Genomic DNA, 17648 nt, shown 5'->3' with positions numbered 1-17648 from the left:
CTTGCTGCACCCCAAAGCTTGATAGAAAGTCTGCATTTTAAAAGAAGATATGTTGTAATAAAATGATTGTATGAAAATAATAGAGTACCTTACTGGCTTCTTGTATCCCTGAACTGCTGCTGTTTATGACAACATTGTTTTTTATTATTAAAAGAGACATATGCTCCCTATCTCATGAACATTATGCTATAATTACAATGACCATAGATCAAAGCAAGAGAAATGCAAATTACATTTTGTTGAATTTTGAGGTAGATTATGCCATCTATGTTAGTAAAACAAGTTACATATTTCATTTTAATACAAATTGCTGTGTGGACACCACCACAGTCTTTTACAGGAAGCTTTTAACAGCTCTACAAACTGCAAACAACTGTGGACTTGAACTCGTCTATTCTTTTTTTTTTCAAACGACATTTTGATACAATTCTTAGCACAACATCGTTCAAACATTAGTCCCTACAAAATATAATTGGATGTTTTAATGTTTGTATGCGATACATCCATCAATTTATCAATTTTCATCAGCTTAGCCGAGGTCGGGTTGTGGAGGCAACAGGTCCAGGAGAGAAACCCAGACATCCCTCTCCCCATTGGCACTCTTCAGCTCCTCCTGGGGGATGCATGCAATACAGCACTGTGCAAAAGTCTTGAGCCACAACTGATTTATTTTTATTTTGTTTTCAAGGATTTATTCTTGACCCTTCCTGAAGGATTTACAGAGTTCTTTGAACATTGGCAACTCTTCATTCTTTTTCAATCCTGTCCTTGTATCTGACCTTTTTCAAAAGAATGTGTTTGTTTGTAAAGCCACTTAACAATGAAAGCGATGTCCTTGAGAAATAGGAACAAATCCAGCAAAGGCCTGACACAAGACCTAGGAGATGCATCTGGCCCTTCTGTTGATCCATGTACTGACCACTGAAGCTTCGTCAGAAATTGTCTTCATGGAAGGGTGGCTGTCAAGAAGCCATTCTAAAGGAAGGGAAACAGGGAGAAAAGGCCGACATATGCCAAATGCACAAAAAGTGAATGAAACGTCGCTAACATCCAAAGAGAACAACAAACAAAGCCTAATTTTGATACGTATCTTTTATTACCCTTAAAAATATATTGTATGCTTCATATAATGCTCTTTTCTCACAAGTTGACACAATTTCCTGAGATCGGAATGAATTGTCTGTGACATTTGGTCAAAAATTACAGTGAGACACTTAACCCCTCTTTTCCAAGACAGCCCTTATCCCAAATATGAGCCTATGAAATGCATACTCATGCAGGCTGAAACTAAGAATCGTAAAATGGCATCCATTAAGGTAAAGGTCGCATTATAAAAGAATGTTTTTACTCCTAACCAGGATCAATTTCTAATCCCAACCCAGGGATGTTATTGTCTCAACCCATTCAGGAAGTGAAAGTTTTTTGTAACATATTGCATTTGCATCCATGTAATCAAGGCAACCAGCAAAATGGTGTCAAGGAAAGTGATGGCAATTTGTGTAAAAGGAATGTATTTAAGCTGAAAAAAAGTTTGGTTTACCAGCCCTAACGCAGTAGTTTTGATATCCAAATCTAACCAAGTACTGGTATGTGAAGTTACTTTAGTAAAATGTTGTGTTATAACCTGATGTGAAAAAAACTGTTATTGTTAAATGGTCGTGAGCATATATTTCAAGTGGTTGTTAGATTGAAAGTGCATTCCGTTCACCATCCAACCTCTGTGTGTGGTTTCCGTGGCTTGAGAAAGGAAAAACTCAGGAATGACGTTTACTCCAATGTGAAAATACCCATATGAGGAATGTTTTCCTCCTGCCATTTTTAGGGGCAGTATTTCACAGGGGATGCCATTATAAGTCATTTTGAAGATGACCAAACAACCTATGTTGTCATATCAATTAAAGAACTTCTTATCTTTGCTGCTTTTGACATTGATAATTATTACTATATGAAAGAGCATGCAGTAAATAGCCTGAGAGCTAACACATAGCCAACAAGCTCTGACTACCACCCACCAAAATGATAGAAAAAAAAAAACCTTGACTGGCAGCTTTTTACGCGAATGTATACATTCCCCTCAAACAGTTGGTACTGATCCTTTTTCTAGGCACAGTCTCGTTGGGAATTAAACTGGCCCTCTTAAAACACCAAAGAAGGCAAAGGCAAGCCGACCAGCTAATACGCCAGTCAAAAGTGATGTTGTAATCCTCCTATCAAGCCCAGGGGTTGTTGCTTATGTAGACTAAAACTATTTGCAGTTGTGTTAGAAAAATATGCAACTTCTCGTGATCCAGAAAGCAACTACATGTGAACTATAAAAACAGTATTTATGAAAGTAACAGCTGCACTGTCTAATGAATTTTAGGTTTAACCTAAATAAATATTTTTAAACCTTAACCAAGTAGTTTTGATTTCTGACCGTGACAAAGTAATGGTATTGCTTAAATCCAACGAGGTAGTGACAAAAGTTTTTGACACTTGAGTGATGTTAGATGTGATGTGAAAACACTGAATCAAGCTGGTATTTCCCTCCTGCCAGTTATAGGGGTGATACTTTACAGGATGACAAGTTTGTCAACCTCAAAACTCTGCTTCTGACTTCACTGACCTTTGTTATGCACAGCACTGCACCTGAAACAGCCCGAGAGTGCCCAGCCCTGTACTGCACCTTTTAGCTTTGCTGCCACTTGACAGGTTTGTTGGATAATGATAGCTCTTTTTTGGTCTCTTCAACATGAAAACTAATTCATGTGTATGGCTGTACATGTGCAGGGCTCACATGGAGATTTGTTTTGATGACAGCCCACAAATGTTGGGGGAGCCCAAAAAATCTGCCAAATTCTCTAGTGTAACTTAAAGGGTTTGCATGAACAATTTATACGTTTTTTTTATTGGAGGACTTATTGCATAAGTAAAGGGTGAATGTGGATAACCTGCTTATGATGGGGAAGCACAAGTGAAAATGATTAGACTGATTGTGGGTGAAGCCCGATACCAGGTAAGGTTTATTTCAAGCTGGAAATAAACTGGGATTTCGAAATAAGACAGAAATGTGATTGTGACATCCTAAGTAGATTCAGGGTTCCTCCCCTACAGCAACATGAAGCATTATGAGCTCATTTCTTTCTTAAAGTAGTTAAACGAGCTACTATAACTGCTGTTGAGTATTTGCTGTTAATGGCAAAGCAAAAAACGAGCAAAAGAGTTTTATCGTCCTACTTCAGCAAAGTAGGCCTACAGCAAATAGATAACGATTTGAATGGAGCACCCCCATGGAGCATTGTCACATATATATATATATATAAATAATACCTTTAATTACTTTTTTAGCATTTCTAGGTACAGTTTCCGTGGTTCACTGTCTGGCGATGTTTTTATTTTATGTCACGTTTTATGCCCTAGTTCTGAAATGTGAACTCTTCCTCAGTTGTCCAACTCCTCAGTGCGACTCCAGGCTACTCTGTGTGGCGGAGGGAGAGAGAGGAGCCTGTGGGTGCAGAAGGAGTCTGATGGATGCGTGCTGACAGGATTCGGCGTCGAATGAGCAGGCCCTCATCCCTTCATCCTCCCGGCTATGCGCTGTGCGTTATGACGCCAGGCAGTTTGACGAGTGCGTTGCGTGGTTCCAGCAGCTCACCGCAGCCGTCTCGTTATGTAATGCAGGGGATGCTGCCGCACGGATCAGATTAACGAGCAGAAAACTGAAGGATGGCCAAAACAGGAATAAATAAGCGTGCAGGCTTATGAAAGACCGTACATGCAAGTACAATGCTTATTGTGGATCGCTCTGCAGTGTAAAAATCTGGGCATCTGTGGCCTGAGGAGCGCCGACGTCTGGAGCCTGCGGAAGCGGCACATCTTTTTTTTCCTCGCCGACCAAAGGCGCGTCCCTGTTTGGATTGTCACCTGCATCAGTGGAAAGAAACCAATGCGGGTTTGTTTCAGAGAGGTCGCAGGATCGTATTGTTTTCCTAATTACGCCGGTTTGAGCCCACAGCCGCCGAGCTGTAATATATGTAATGGCGGGTCCCGAGCACTCCCAGCAGCAGCAGCAGGTAGAGGAGAAGGCAGAGCACATAGATGATGCTGAGATGGCTCTGCAGGGCATCAACATGCTGCTCAACAACGGATTCAAGGAAAGCGACGAGCTTTTCAAGCGATACAGGTAACTGTATCATTTCCACACTATCAGCTCACATAGCATTTCTGACATTTCCAGTAAAATGCTTTCAGCTAAGTGGCTGAAACATTGCATGCAGAGTACAACATGTACTTAGCCACTGTGCGCACGGCGCACCTGATGCTCACGTGTTCCCAAAATAAATGATAGCATTGACTGCTCGTTTTAAACACCGTTTACAAGTGGCAAGTGTGTGGCCCACTAACAGACGTCGTTGCACTGAAGCTGAATTTATTATATTAGGAAACTGTTTAAGTGTCAGTTATTCAGATACCAATTCAGGGATCTGCGATTGCAGACTGTAAAGTGACAAAATGTCATGCTTTTCTAATAACAGTGCAGATTTTAAAAGAACAAAACTTGTAAAGAAGAGCCTGCTTTTGTTTTCTTTACCTTTTTAATAGATTTTCATATATATTTCCTATTAAATCTGAACCTTTCGGCTTTAACATGTGCAGAGTAACCTTTACTCTTTTATATTATTCATGGTTTATCTGAGCTTGTTTTGGACACTTTCTTTTATCTTTCTTGCGTGTTGTGACGTCGACAAAAATCGACGTCTTCTGAGCACAATCTGCCTCCTGTAGTTCTGTAGAACTCAAAACTACAGGAGAAATGTAGTTAGACAATTTTCTAAATGTACTTTGTTACTGTTTTTTCCCCTGCTCTTCTTCCTCTTTCCTGTTCTCTTTGTAGGACACAGAGCCCACTGATGAGCTTTGGGGCCAGTTTCGTCAGTTTCCTGGTGAGTTGCTGGTAATTAAGTACAATTCCAGAGAGGAATACAAGTCAGTGAAATAATAATAGCAAGAATTACAAGAGAGGCATCCAAACGTAGAGACCAGAGATAACTTAATTTGTCAAATAGGTTGCATTACTCTCACCACTCGCATCATCTCCCTTGTTTTGCTTTTCCGCCCATTAACATAATGAATGCCTCCTCCTCCCAACAGCATTGCTCGCGGAGGAGCACGTTACTGAGACACATCTGTGTGTCTGTCAATGATAAGAGAGGGGGATTTGTCAAAATGTAGTGGTCTCATACACACATACACACATGCTCTGTCACTTCCCTGTCTACACTGGCACAGCATGAGGCCAGAGATGATGTCATCCTCTGTCTCCAGATGCCAAATGGACCAGAAGGCAGTGGGGATGGGGACATTTGAACATTATGCCAGACATTTATCCACACTCAGTGATAGTTAAATACTGAGTAGCACACATTCTCCAAGCTAATGTGAAACCAAAAATACATTTTTTGGATTACTCTCTGTATTTGTGTACATACATCTTGCCTTATTTAAAGTGATCCCTATCTGTCTGAGCAGCATCCCAACAAAGATTTTCTGGCTTATTCAGTACAGACATATGTTTAAACCCCACACACAGCTGTGCAGATGTCACTGCATTCCTCCATTCACTGTTATGCATAAAGAACCCTTTGTGCTTTCCTGCTAAGTCTATTACACAAGCCTTCACTTTTTTTAAACAAGATTGCGAATTAACTCAAGCATAAATCTACTTTGAGTAACAAGACATTTGAATCTCAGAATAATAATATAAAGCAGTGCTTTCTGACTGGAGGCCATGGGTCAGGTGTTGGAGCAGTCTGTTGGGAAATCTGGTGGTTCAGTTTGGCTGCTCTTGTCCACATGGCAAAGTATTCAGAGCCAGGGACACTTCTCCTAATAGCGAGCACCTTGCATTTGGTGTGTATATGAGGCAAAAATTATGAAGTTCTTTGTATACCACAAGATAACAAAGTGCTATATAAGATCAGTTATTTTATCATTTGGATACACTTCAACCAGGAGATGTCACTGCACAAAAACTAACCAGATTGAGGGTTTTTTCTGTATTTCACCTCAGAACGCCATGATGACCTTTGAGGAGGAAAAGATGCAGACGGCCTGTGATGATCTGAGGACCACCGAGAAACTGTGTGAGAGTGACAGCGCCGGAGTGTTAGAGACAATCAGAAACAAGATTAAAAAGAGTGTAAGTGCAAAAATATAAGGGGGCAGGGGGAGGGGAATGTTTGATGCCACAGAGAACCTGTAAATTAAACTGATAAAAATGCTTCTGTTAAAGCTGAGCCAAAGTGAAATCCACCGATAAAGATCAAACCAATTTTCACGTTCAGTTGGATTCCAATGTGGCTGCTATTTCCTGATATCACAGCAAGAACATGCTTCTGTTCAAAGTTAAGATCCTCAGCATTCAGTGTAACGATGCAGACCGCAGTGAGATCATTGATAAACCCTCTCACAGATTGAATTAGGGCTTCTCTGAAATTCAATCAAAAAACTGGTCGAGGAGTCTCAGAGTCGCCTCATGGCTTCAGGTTATTGAAGAAACTCGCTGCAAGATGCAAACTGCTTACTGCACATCTGTGTTTGTGTGCATGTTTCAGATGGACTCTCAACGGTCAGGCGTTATAGTCGTGGACCGTCTGCAGAGACAGATCATTGTCGCTGACTGCCAAGTGTACCTCGCTGTTCTGTCATTCGTCAAACAGGAACTCTCAGGTAATAAAATCTTACTCACAGGACAAGCAGTCTTGTGAGTTGAATTTTATGATAATGTTGGCTCAGTTATCCTGGTACTGATAAGTATTACTTATATATGTCAGCTTGAGACAATTTGCCACTAATTTAATTTATTTCTAAAAAGCCTACAATACATTAAAAATAGAACTACAAAATGTTTTAAGGTCATGTCCACAGTTGAAAAACACTTAATACAGAGTGCTTTCAAATACACACCTGATCACTTCAGTTAACCTTTAGTGCAAATTGCTGTACAGCCACCAAAACACTAATAATTCATGCTGTCATGACAATTACAAATGCTGTCACTCAGCAATAATACTGAGACACTGAATGTCCAACGAGCTAAAAAAAAAAAAAAATTGCAAAATGCATTTATAAAGTGTGCATGTATCTTCCCCTTTGTCAGAAATTCATGTCTTGTTGCATTGCACAAAGGAACAGGCCACTCCATACTCATATGGCATTCTTACAATTCTACATAAAGGAAACTTACAGTTACAAAAACACCCCCTGTCATTCATTCTATATTTAATTTACAGTAATGTATATCAGCTGAGTAAAGGACTGAAACACCTGTGTAGATTAAATATTCAAAGGCCAAATACTGTAAACTATGACCTTCTCCTGTCTGAGTCTGCGGATTGTGGTGGCTTCTCTCATCATCATGCCAAGAATTAGAACATGGTCAAATTACATCACAACGTGGTTATCAAGGTCAGATTATATCAGTTCATTCATAGTTTCAAGCTTTAGTATCCTGTACACCATAATTTGCATTTGCATCAAGTCTGGTATTTTTTTTTTGATCCAGTGAATGAAATCCTTGACCACTGTGCTCAAACTGTGTTCTGAAATTTAAAAATAACGTTACACATTACAATTACAACTACTGGGAAGTTGGTTCAGAGAATGGAGTGAAATGTTTTAGCGATACAGAAAAACTGTATGTCTGTCTGTTGTTTTGCTTATTTCTGGGATTCCTCAAGGCTCTATTTTGGGCCCCATTCTTTTTTTCTCTGTAAATGTACTCGTTGGGGACTTTGATATTCCCTGTCATGCAGACGTTTCTGGACTGCTTACAATCTTAATGGTTTTCAAATGTATTCATTTGTATCATCAATTTGTATTTATCAATCTTACAAATCAGTTTTGGAGGCAAAACAAGCTTTTTTTTCCTCTTTTCTTCTAATTTTTTACTAGCTGAAATCCCTACCTCCTTTCCAGACACTTTGATAAAGTCTTCAGTGCTTTTATCACCTCTATGTACATGGAAGGAATATACAAAGATGTGATCTTTAGATATGCACAATAAACGCAACATCACATAACACAGTTATTGGCTTCCTTCCATTGAAGTCCCCTGGGTTTCAGGATTACTTTTAATATTTTATTGCTTTTTTTTATAAAGTTCTAAATGAGCTGGTCCCAGTCTGTGTAGCAAAAGCCTTCCAACCAGATCCAGGTTAAAAAGAATAGATATTTTAATTGTACAGTTTTTCAGTCAGTCTGTAGTTAATGACATTGACAGTATACATGCTGGCATTATGGTATGGATATCAGAGTTATGTATGTCATGACATTGAAAACGTCACAGATGCATAATACTGTAGTCAGGTTGTATTTTAATTATTTGATATGATTTTGTTTAGGGTTAAGAGAAAGTGTAGAACGGAAACTGGAGTGTGGAAGATAGAGGTTTAATATAGAGTGATGGATGTGGAGATGACACAAAGATGGAGGGGTGATTGCAACGGGTGCAGTGTCGAGGGGTTAGATGTGAGAGAGGTAAACGTGTAGCGGCAAGGGGGTTGAGGGTGAAGAATAGAGGAGGGGTAACAAGGAGACGGGTAAAAGATGAAGATGGGCTAATGGGGAAAAGAAGGCGTGAGAGTAGAGGAGAAATAGACAGATGAAGGGAAAGGGGTTAAACTGATTAAGGTTGGTGTTGGGATGACTCAGAGGAAGAAAGAGAATGGATGGAGAGAAGTTATAAAAAGGGGAAGACGGTAAGATTTACTGTTGTTCATCCTGTGTTGGAAAACAAGCAGCCTCCTTCTTCCTATCGTTGTTTTTCTTTTTTATCCGCCCTCTTCTCCTCTTCTGCTTTCTTTCTCTTTTTCTTTTTAAGCTCTTTTCTCTTTTTAATCTGCTGTTCTTGCTTTTTCATATATCTTTTTTCTTTTATGCTTTGGTGCAGTTCTCTCTCCTCTTCTCCCCTCAGTTTTTTATCCTCTTCCAAAGTTTTCTCTCTTTACTTCCAAGTTATTCTTTGCATTCTACAGTTCTTTCCTTTCCCCTTCTAATTGTCTCTTTTGCTCCTCCACAGCTTTCTTTTCCAACTGCAGTTCTTCATTCCTTTTCAGTAGCTTTTACTTTTCTTCTTGCCATTCTCTCTTTTCTGCCTCCAAACATCTCTTATTTACACCCAACGTTGGTGATGGTGTTACAAAGGGTTTCAAGGGTTGAATTCCTTCTTCTTCTCGTCCAACTTATTCTTCAGCCTGACCAGTTATTTCTTCCCAATCCCAGTTCTGTATTTTTCTTTCTTTCTTTTCCATTTTCTTATTTGTCTCGTCCAGTAACTCTTTCTCCTGCTCCAAATTTCTCTTAACTTCCTCCAGTCTTCCTTTTTCCTCTTTCCAGCTTTTGCTTCTCCTCTCCCAGTTTTTTCTAGTCCTCCTTCTTTTGTTTTAGCTCAGATCTTTTGCAGCTCTCTGAAAGTCTTTTTGTCTTTTTTAATTCCGCAAACTGATCACTTTGCACTAAAAGTTGTGGATATACTGTTCCACTTCCTTTGTGTACCTTCTCAGGTGGTAGTTTTCAGCTATGGCCTTAATTATGTGTGAAAATATTGAACTGAGTACTAATGTATCCTCCTCTGCATCTGGAATAGCCTTTTTGGGTCATGATGACAGGAAACAAAAGACAAAAGAAGAAAAGAGACATTAGATGTTTGTTACTGTGTTAGCCTGGTATATGATAATAATAAGAATAAAAATAAGACTTTTCATAACAATTTTACACAGTGCTTTACAAAAATAGATAAAAGAGACAAGGTACATGAACTCACTTTAAAATTGACAGACATGAGAACAAAAAAAAAAGCTAATAGCTAAATAAAGACTGTTTTAATTACAGAAGTGTTAAAATAATCAAACGTTTCCAGGAGGAACAACCTGCACCTACCTTACAATACCTGTATGTGGGAATAAAAACTCCCCATCTAGGTGGGCTATTCCAACACCAACGAGGCCTTGTTCACATTTCTCATCCTCTCCCCTTGTTGTGGTGGTCTTTTAGCACACGGTGTAGTCTGGAAAATCTGGCATTTAAGAATTACTAGATTGACGTCTGAGCCTGCAGTAGCCCAGAGCAAATAATCTAATTTTGAGTATAGACCTCCAGTTTCAGTTCAAAATCAGCATTAAATGACATTAGTGTGGTGATCACCTCAGAGCAAGAAGGTTCCTGGTTTGAACCTCAGTGGAGCCCTTTCTGTGTGGAGTGTATTCTTCCTGTACCTGTGTTGCTTTCCTCCAGGCGCTTCTGTTTCCTCCCACAGTCAAAAGACATACAAGTTAGCTTAATCTGTGATTCTATAAGTGTGAGTATAGTTGACCTTTTTGTATATTAGCCTTGTGTTGGACTAATGACCTATTAGGGTGTACCCTGCCTCTTGCCTCAGTGTCATCCTAGATAGCCTCTAGCTCCCCGCCACCCTAATCAAGATAAAGTGGGCAGCCTGTAGAAGTTGGAAAAATGGATTTTGCGTGGTTGTCGCATAGAGGAAACATTTTCATAGTATTTGTTTAACCACAAACATATATCTTTAAGATCTGAAGCTGAGGCTCAGCTGTTACTGTTTACCATTTTTGCTGTTGTGGTTTGTTAAAAGGCTGGTCTTGTTCTTCCACCTCATTATCTCCATGTTGTTTCCATGAACAGCATATATTAAAGGAGGTTGGATTCTCCGTAAAGCGTGGAAGATGTACAATAAATGCCACAGTGACATCAGTCAGCTGCAGCAGACCAGTCATCGGAGGCCCTCAGGCAACCACGAGGCCCTCTCCGCAGACAACGCCAACCACAATGTACCAGTGGAGAATGGCGTTACGGCCGAGGCTTTGGACCGACTCAAGGGCTCTGTCAGCTTCGGCTATGGCCTCTTCCACCTGTGCATATCCATGGTACCACCACACCTGCTCAAGATTATCAACCTGCTCGGTTTCCCTGGCGACCGTCTCCAGGGTCTGTCCTCCCTTATGTACGCGAGTGAGAGCAAGGACATGAAGGCACCACTAGCTACGTGAGTTGCCTCGTGTTTTCTCATTTCTTGTACAAATAAAGGAATTAAAAAAATAAATAAAACAGTCAAATGATTTTAGATAGTTTTAGATAGTGCTAGGCTTTATCTATGCTAAATGTAACTGTATTGCTTTTGGGATAAATCAGTCATCCTTAGTATATGTTTATCTTTACCATTATGCATTCAAACACAAACCAATATATATTTTTTTAATTTTCAAAATAGACTAGAATAGAACAGATCAACTGCTGAAAGTGAAACATTTGACTGGTTCATGAAAAATAGTAGCTCATCTTAAATTTGATGGCAGCATCACATCGAAAACCACTGGAGGAACATGTTCCGACATGACATAAAAATTTGAGTAGGCCAACTCATCACAGGAGCTTCAACGAATAATTGTGAAAACTGTACCAAACAGAGGTCCGTTTCACAAAGCAGGTTAAGTGAAAACTCAGTGAAAAGTGAAAAGTTTATTAACCCTGAAATGAGGGAAACTCTGTTTCACAAAGGGAGGTAACTCAAACCAGAGAAAGAGGGGTAACTCGAGCCTGTTTCAGAGAGAGAGGTAACTTAAGCTCTCGGTCAGTTACCATAGTAACAGACTCTATGAACCTAACCTGGTTGGGACCAGGTTTTTCTCAATAAACCTCGAGTTTCTCTCTGTCTCCGCCCTCTTTCAGCCATTTGATTTCCTCATTCATTCAGTCAGCAGGCGAGTTTTGGTGTAGCCTAGTTCTTCTAGAAGTTCTGGAACTCCATTAGGTACAGTAGGAGGCGACTTTTTTCACAAACACGGCATGTTCAGTTTAGAAAAACCACCAGGAGATGGTTATCAGACCACACATAGATGTTTTAGCATTTCCAGACAATTATCTTTTTGAGCGGCACCATCAGAATCTTTTGGGACGAAAAAAAAAAGATTTGTTTGAACAGGCTTAAAAAACATATCTATTGGCCTATTATAAGGCACTTGTGTCTTGGGGGATGGACTCAGAGGATGAGCTCCCTCCAGGGATTCCCTCAGCCACTGGCCTCCCAATATTCTGGCTTAGGGCCAGCTCCTCTGCCTCTGTTAGAGTGGCCCAGCACCGTCACCTCTAACCCGTTTTACGGGCATCTGCCTTCTTTCTGTTGGCTGAGTAGAAGTCTGTGTTAGTTTAAATAGGCTTAATTATTTAACAGAATATGATATAGATGAGAAGACATTTATGTGTGTGAAAACAGCATTATGTTGGGGATAAAACAACTGCACAGTCAAATAGCCACTTAATATTTACTTTACAGTGGAAAACATGACCAAAATGAGGTGCCTCCATGCCGAGGTCTTACCTGTTTGAACAATGTTTTTATATTTCATCTTAAGCTGCTGCCAAGTGCGCTTCTCCCCTGCGGGATTGCACCTAAATGAAATAAATGAATAGGCTACCATTCAAGCAGTTTTACCTTGTAATATTGTTGTGATTGCAAAGGACTACCTTTAAACGTACGCACTGACCCGAGCAGCAATGTTCTCCCACGCTGTCACCCTCTCTTTTGCAGCTGCAACGGTGTTGCACGTCTTTCAAAAAACTTGTCGAAACTCGCTGTATGAGCGCATTAAGATTTCCAATTCGAGGTTGGTAAAAACGTAGCCCTCCTTTTCCCCGTTGCCAAGGTGACTGGTCGAATTGTGGATCCATTGATGCTGGCTTTTTATAGTTGTGGCGCATGCGCTTAACTCAAGATGAAACTACTCAGAGTTGACTAAACTAACTCAAATCAGCATTTCTGGAGTCTCAGAGTTTTAGACCCAGAGTTTGATGAACCTGCTTTGCGAAACGGACCCCAGGTTTGGATTAAATGTCTTGTTTTGTTGCTCAGGTTGGCCCTCTTGTGGTACCACACAGTAGTGCTGCCTTTCTTTGCTCTGGATGGCTCTGACACACACGCGGGGCTGCTGGAAGCCAAAGCTATTCTGCAGAGAAAGTCAGTGGTTTACCCCAACTCGTCCCTCTTCATGTTCTTTAAGGGACGAGTGCAAAGGCTCGAGGTAAGTCCAGCAGGCATTGAGTCAGCATTGATCATTTGTGATACTGAAGCCAAAGTCTGTTGAAGCCTTTGCTTTATTGTTACTGTACACAGGAGAAAACATACTGAATAGGAGAACCTGAAAATACTCTTTCATCAACCAGCACAGCAGCCTCTCTTCAAGCACATATAGTTTGCATGCATGTCACAGAATTCATGAACTCACATACATCTGAACAACCATCTACTGATCCAAGTCACTCATTCAACACATGCATGTAGTTTGTGTCTAACATGGTTGATGTTACCTGTCAGTGTGTGTTCTTTCTCCTCTGTCCCCAGTGCCATATCAACAGTGCTTTGACCTGTTTCCATGATGCATTAGAGCTTGCATCAGACCAAAGAGAGATCCAGCATGTTTGTCTTTATGAGATTGGTACGTGTTTTCTCATCTGGTTAGTTGTGGCTTGTTGACAGTTGGCGTACATTGCAGCAAGGGAATCATCTTGTCCTGTCTGCTTGTCTTTGTGTCAGGGTGGTGTAGCATGATAGAGATGAATTTTGAAGATGCTTACAGAGCCTTTGAAAGACTGAAGAATGAGTCACGATGGTCACAGTGTTACTATGCTTACTTAACTGGAGGTAAGTCTGACCAACACTAAACATACTTAAACTGTTGGAGTGCCTCTGCGGTGTGTTCTTCATGGTCCCCATTTGTGTTTCCTTTCAGTGTGTCAGGGGGCTTCAGGGGACCTGGATGGAGCAAGTGGAGTTTTCAAAGATGTGCAGAAGCTTTTCAAGAGAAAAAACAATCAGATAGAGCAGTTTGCTGTTAAAAGGGTTGGTGTAACTTTTAATTGTTTTTTTTTTATATCCTATTTCAAAAGTCATCTCAAGTTAGTCACAAAAGTTTTCCTTTCTTGTTCAATTCGTATCTGCAGGCTGAGAGATTGAGAAAGGTTTCGCCCACCAGAGAGCTTTGTATCCTTGGCGTAATTGAAGTACTTTATCTGTGGAAAGCACTTCCGAACTGCTCCTCTTCTAAACTGCAGATAATGAATCAGGGTTAGTGTAACCCTCAAGATTCAGACTAACAGAACCACTTTTAGCTGCAGCCCTGTGTATAAGAATGTCATTTTTACCTTGTGTGATCACTTTCTGTGGTTTGAACTCAGTGTTGCAGAGTTTAGACGACGCTTCATGCAGAGGCCTGAAACATCTCCTTCTTGGTTCCATTCATAAATGCCACGGAAACATTAGAGACGCTATTCAGGTAGTCATCTAATCTGTGCGTATCTATTGCTTTGCGGTTTATCTAAATGGGTAATTATACTCATTCAGCCCTCCCTCCTCAATTTGTCTGTGATCCAGTCATTTCAGCTGGCTGCACGAGACGAGTACGGACGACAGATCAACTCGTATGTTCAGCCATATGCTGTCTATGAGCTGGGATGTATACTCATTGCAAAACCAGAGGTCAGTCAGGTCTGCTCATTCAGCATTATTTGTATAAAAGGTTTTGTTGGATTGCTCACCTGTAAATCCATGTTATAACCCTACACTTTATGTTTAAATTCAGACAGTGGGAAAGGGAAGATCATTCCTACTTCAAGCCAAGGTAAGATTTATTAGGAATTTAATTACTACCCCATTCATAAAAAAGATTAAAGGTTTTCTAAAGTGCAACAAAATCTAAGCAAATTTAGAATTTGATGCCAGCAGCAGACTCAAAAAAGCTTAAATACAAGAAAATACAAACAAAAAGTTGTAGAACTGCAAGTATACCAGGTGACAGGTGAGGGTTTTGGGGATGGGTATAAAAGGAGCATCCACGAAAGGCTAGTCTTTCAAAGCAAGGATGAACCCACCACTTTTAACATCCAGAATGCATAATTTTCTGAAAAGATTCAGGTCTGGGAAAATTTAACTACTTAAAGACCAATGAATGACCAACCAACTACTGTTGGGTGAGCACTGAAATGTGCCTCCATCAAGGTGACATTATTTCAGCAGGGCGGTGCAAGACCACATTCTGCATGACTTCCAACAGTGTCACTTCATAGAAATGGAGTGTGAATAGTTGAATGGCCTGCTTGCAATACAGATCTTCTTTTGAAGATGTATAGAACCTAATGAAGAGCAGAATCAGACAGCAACAACCACTAAATGTTAAGCAGCTGAAATTTAGTATTCAGCATGACTGGACACAGATTCTCCTTGGAAAACGCCAGCATTTATTACTCTTAGTTTCCAAATAATGAAAGAGGGAAATTAAAAGGAAGCCCAATGTAACACAATGGTTAACATGATTCAGTTTTGTGTTGCTGGCATCAAATTCTAGGTTTGTTTTTATTTTTTCTAAATATAGGGAAGTTGGTCGGTGAAGACTCTGAATATAATTTCCTTTCTTTCTGAATCTCCTTTCCTTCTTGTGTGTGTTAAACACAGGTGCAAATCAATGAACAAATTAAAGATGTATGTTTTTCTTGCACTTAATTTTCAATTTGTTCATTGAATTGATTTGAATTGAAATTTGAATTTTTTTTGCACTTAAAAAAACTTCCTCTGGAAATGGGGTTTGTATTCCAAGTAATACACAATAACTGACAGACTTTTTTCTTGAGAATTTAATCTCACATTTCACTATTTGAAATGTTTCAGGATGACTTTACAGGCTATGACTTTGAAAACCGCCTACATGTACGCATCCATTCAGCTCTGGCTTCTTTGAAGGAAGTAGTCCCACAGTGACTCAAGGAAGGAAAGCTTTGATGATGGCTCGAGCTCTGCACAAAGTTTTTAGCCATTCAGAGTTACTGTTTGACATCCTGGTGAACAGATCCCTGGGTTTATTCATTTTTAAGTAATTTAAAAATGTAGTGTATCATATGTTTGTCACCTTACCCAGTCAGACTGATAATGAAGTGCCATCTCTGTGCATTTTATACAGCAACAGATGGCGACATGTGCTCACACTAGTACACCTCTAGATATAAATTGTATGTATTACAAACTATGCCTGAAGTCTCCAAAGTTAAACTGGTACATATGTGTCTTTTTAGCCTCCAAACTAGTGTCTTTTTAGCCTCCAAACTAGTCACCAGTACAATCATACTTCAGTTTAGTTACTCCAGGGTGAAAACCTGAATATTGCTTTGATGCTACACAATTGCGGAGATTGTAAAGTGTAAAAAGAAAACTGCATAACTTGCTTTGCAAGCCCTCTTCCCCTGCTTCCTGTTTTTGTGCTAAGCTAGGCTAACATGTCCTGGGCCTGTTTCTGGACTGGATGCACAGAGATGAAACTGATTGACAAACTGTTGACAAAATTAACAGATGTATTTCATAAAATCTCCAGATTACTGTACCTGTAAGTGTTTTCCTCACTGCTATGTGTTTGCTGGCTCGTAACATTTTCAACTTGTGCATTTAGATCATTTTAACTATGTCCTTCCTTCAGTGAGCAATTCACTACATAAGTATGTTTAATGAGGATCACATTTCCCTTTATAGTAATGTTAAAAAAAACAACAAACAGATACTTGTGTTTTTCATATTCACTCAAATTTAGAGTCTACATAACAGTCCTCTATCACATTACATAGGATAGAGAATAATTACTAATGTAATTATTAAAAATTAGACTAATATTTGTATGTATATTTACTTATAAAGACTCTATGGGTGGAAACCTGTTCAGCTGTCATTTTATTGTTTAAATAGTGCTTTTCCTAGTTGCAGTTCCTTAGACATCGTCGGAGACTGTCATAATTTAAATAATCTTAACTGGAAATCCAACATTTCTGTGCTTAGATCTTCATCAGGAAGAAAAAATGGAGAGTTAAAATGTCAGACAGATTTAGCCAACACTTTTGCAGGTGAGGCCTATCATGGATTGTATTTTTGCAGGTTATCAGTCCCAAAGGCTGCATGCATAAAGTCTATTTGAAGACACCTCCCACCATGAGCAAGATAACCGTACACAAACATTAAGTGTACAAGAAGTTGTAATGAGAAGAAGTTATAAGAAAAGTTGCTGTGCAGGAGTTCTGTCTACTCCTACCTAGAGATTTTTTTTTTTTCTGTACACCTGAGCTTCGGCCATCCTAATTAGATCTAAAAATCTGCTTTTCAAGTTACTTGGTAATTAACTCAAATGTAACAAGGGCCACTTTTATTCTCAATGGAAATATACAGGTAAACTAATAGTCTAATTAGCCATCGCAGGAATAGTAGAATAACATCACTGGTCACCTCAAGTCACACAGAGTAATTACAAGGATAAAGTGAGATAGTCACATTTGAGTAGTTTGACATTGTGCGTTTATAATAAATTAAATCACCGCACTTCACAGTGGCCACAATGAGTTTTCTTTTATGTTACATTCGGCATTGAGCCTGTGCAATGTGTATGGCACAGCTGGGTAACAGTGGCTTTAAGATTGTACTGAAGTCAAATGTACCAGTCTGTTCATTCCTGCGTATACATGAAGGTATTTCAATACAGTACCCCCAGTACTGCAACGTTGCCTCTTAAAAGGTGCTGCTAAATGTCAGCAATGTATTACTACTAATTTGTTTTAATAGTGTTTTAGTAACA

General features: G+C 39.6%; 2 protein-coding genes across 2 annotated transcripts in view; one reads left to right on the top strand and one right to left on the bottom strand.

The window, feature by feature from the left end:
• LOC140312341 (allantoinase, mitochondrial) overlaps window positions 1–17648 on the bottom strand; it is a 505108-nt gene that overhangs the window by 6088 nt on the left and 481372 nt on the right. The window lies entirely within an intron of this gene.
• On the top strand, window positions 3438–16117 carry LOC140312332 (tetratricopeptide repeat protein 39C-like). The gene is made up of 14 exons (XM_072390131.1): window positions 3438–4162; window positions 4874–4922; window positions 6050–6178; window positions 6594–6708; window positions 10678–11038; window positions 12902–13070; window positions 13391–13484; window positions 13583–13690; window positions 13779–13888; window positions 13990–14113; window positions 14224–14321; window positions 14420–14524; window positions 14628–14666; window positions 15710–16117. Exons 1-14 carry the CDS (start codon window positions 4017–4019, stop codon window positions 15797–15799), a joined length of 1737 nt encoding a protein of 578 aa, XP_072246232.1. The 5' UTR covers window positions 3438–4016; the 3' UTR covers window positions 15800–16117.

This window comes from Leuresthes tenuis, unplaced genomic scaffold, assembly GCF_036924035.1.
Source record: "Leuresthes tenuis unplaced genomic scaffold, fLeuTen1.0.hap1 SCAF_7, whole genome shotgun sequence".
In the NCBI taxonomy this organism is placed as follows: domain Eukaryota; kingdom Metazoa; phylum Chordata; class Actinopteri; order Atheriniformes; family Atherinopsidae; genus Leuresthes; species Leuresthes tenuis.
The sequence above is the reverse complement of the archived record's forward strand: the minus strand, read 5'-3'. Positions and strand labels throughout refer to the sequence as shown.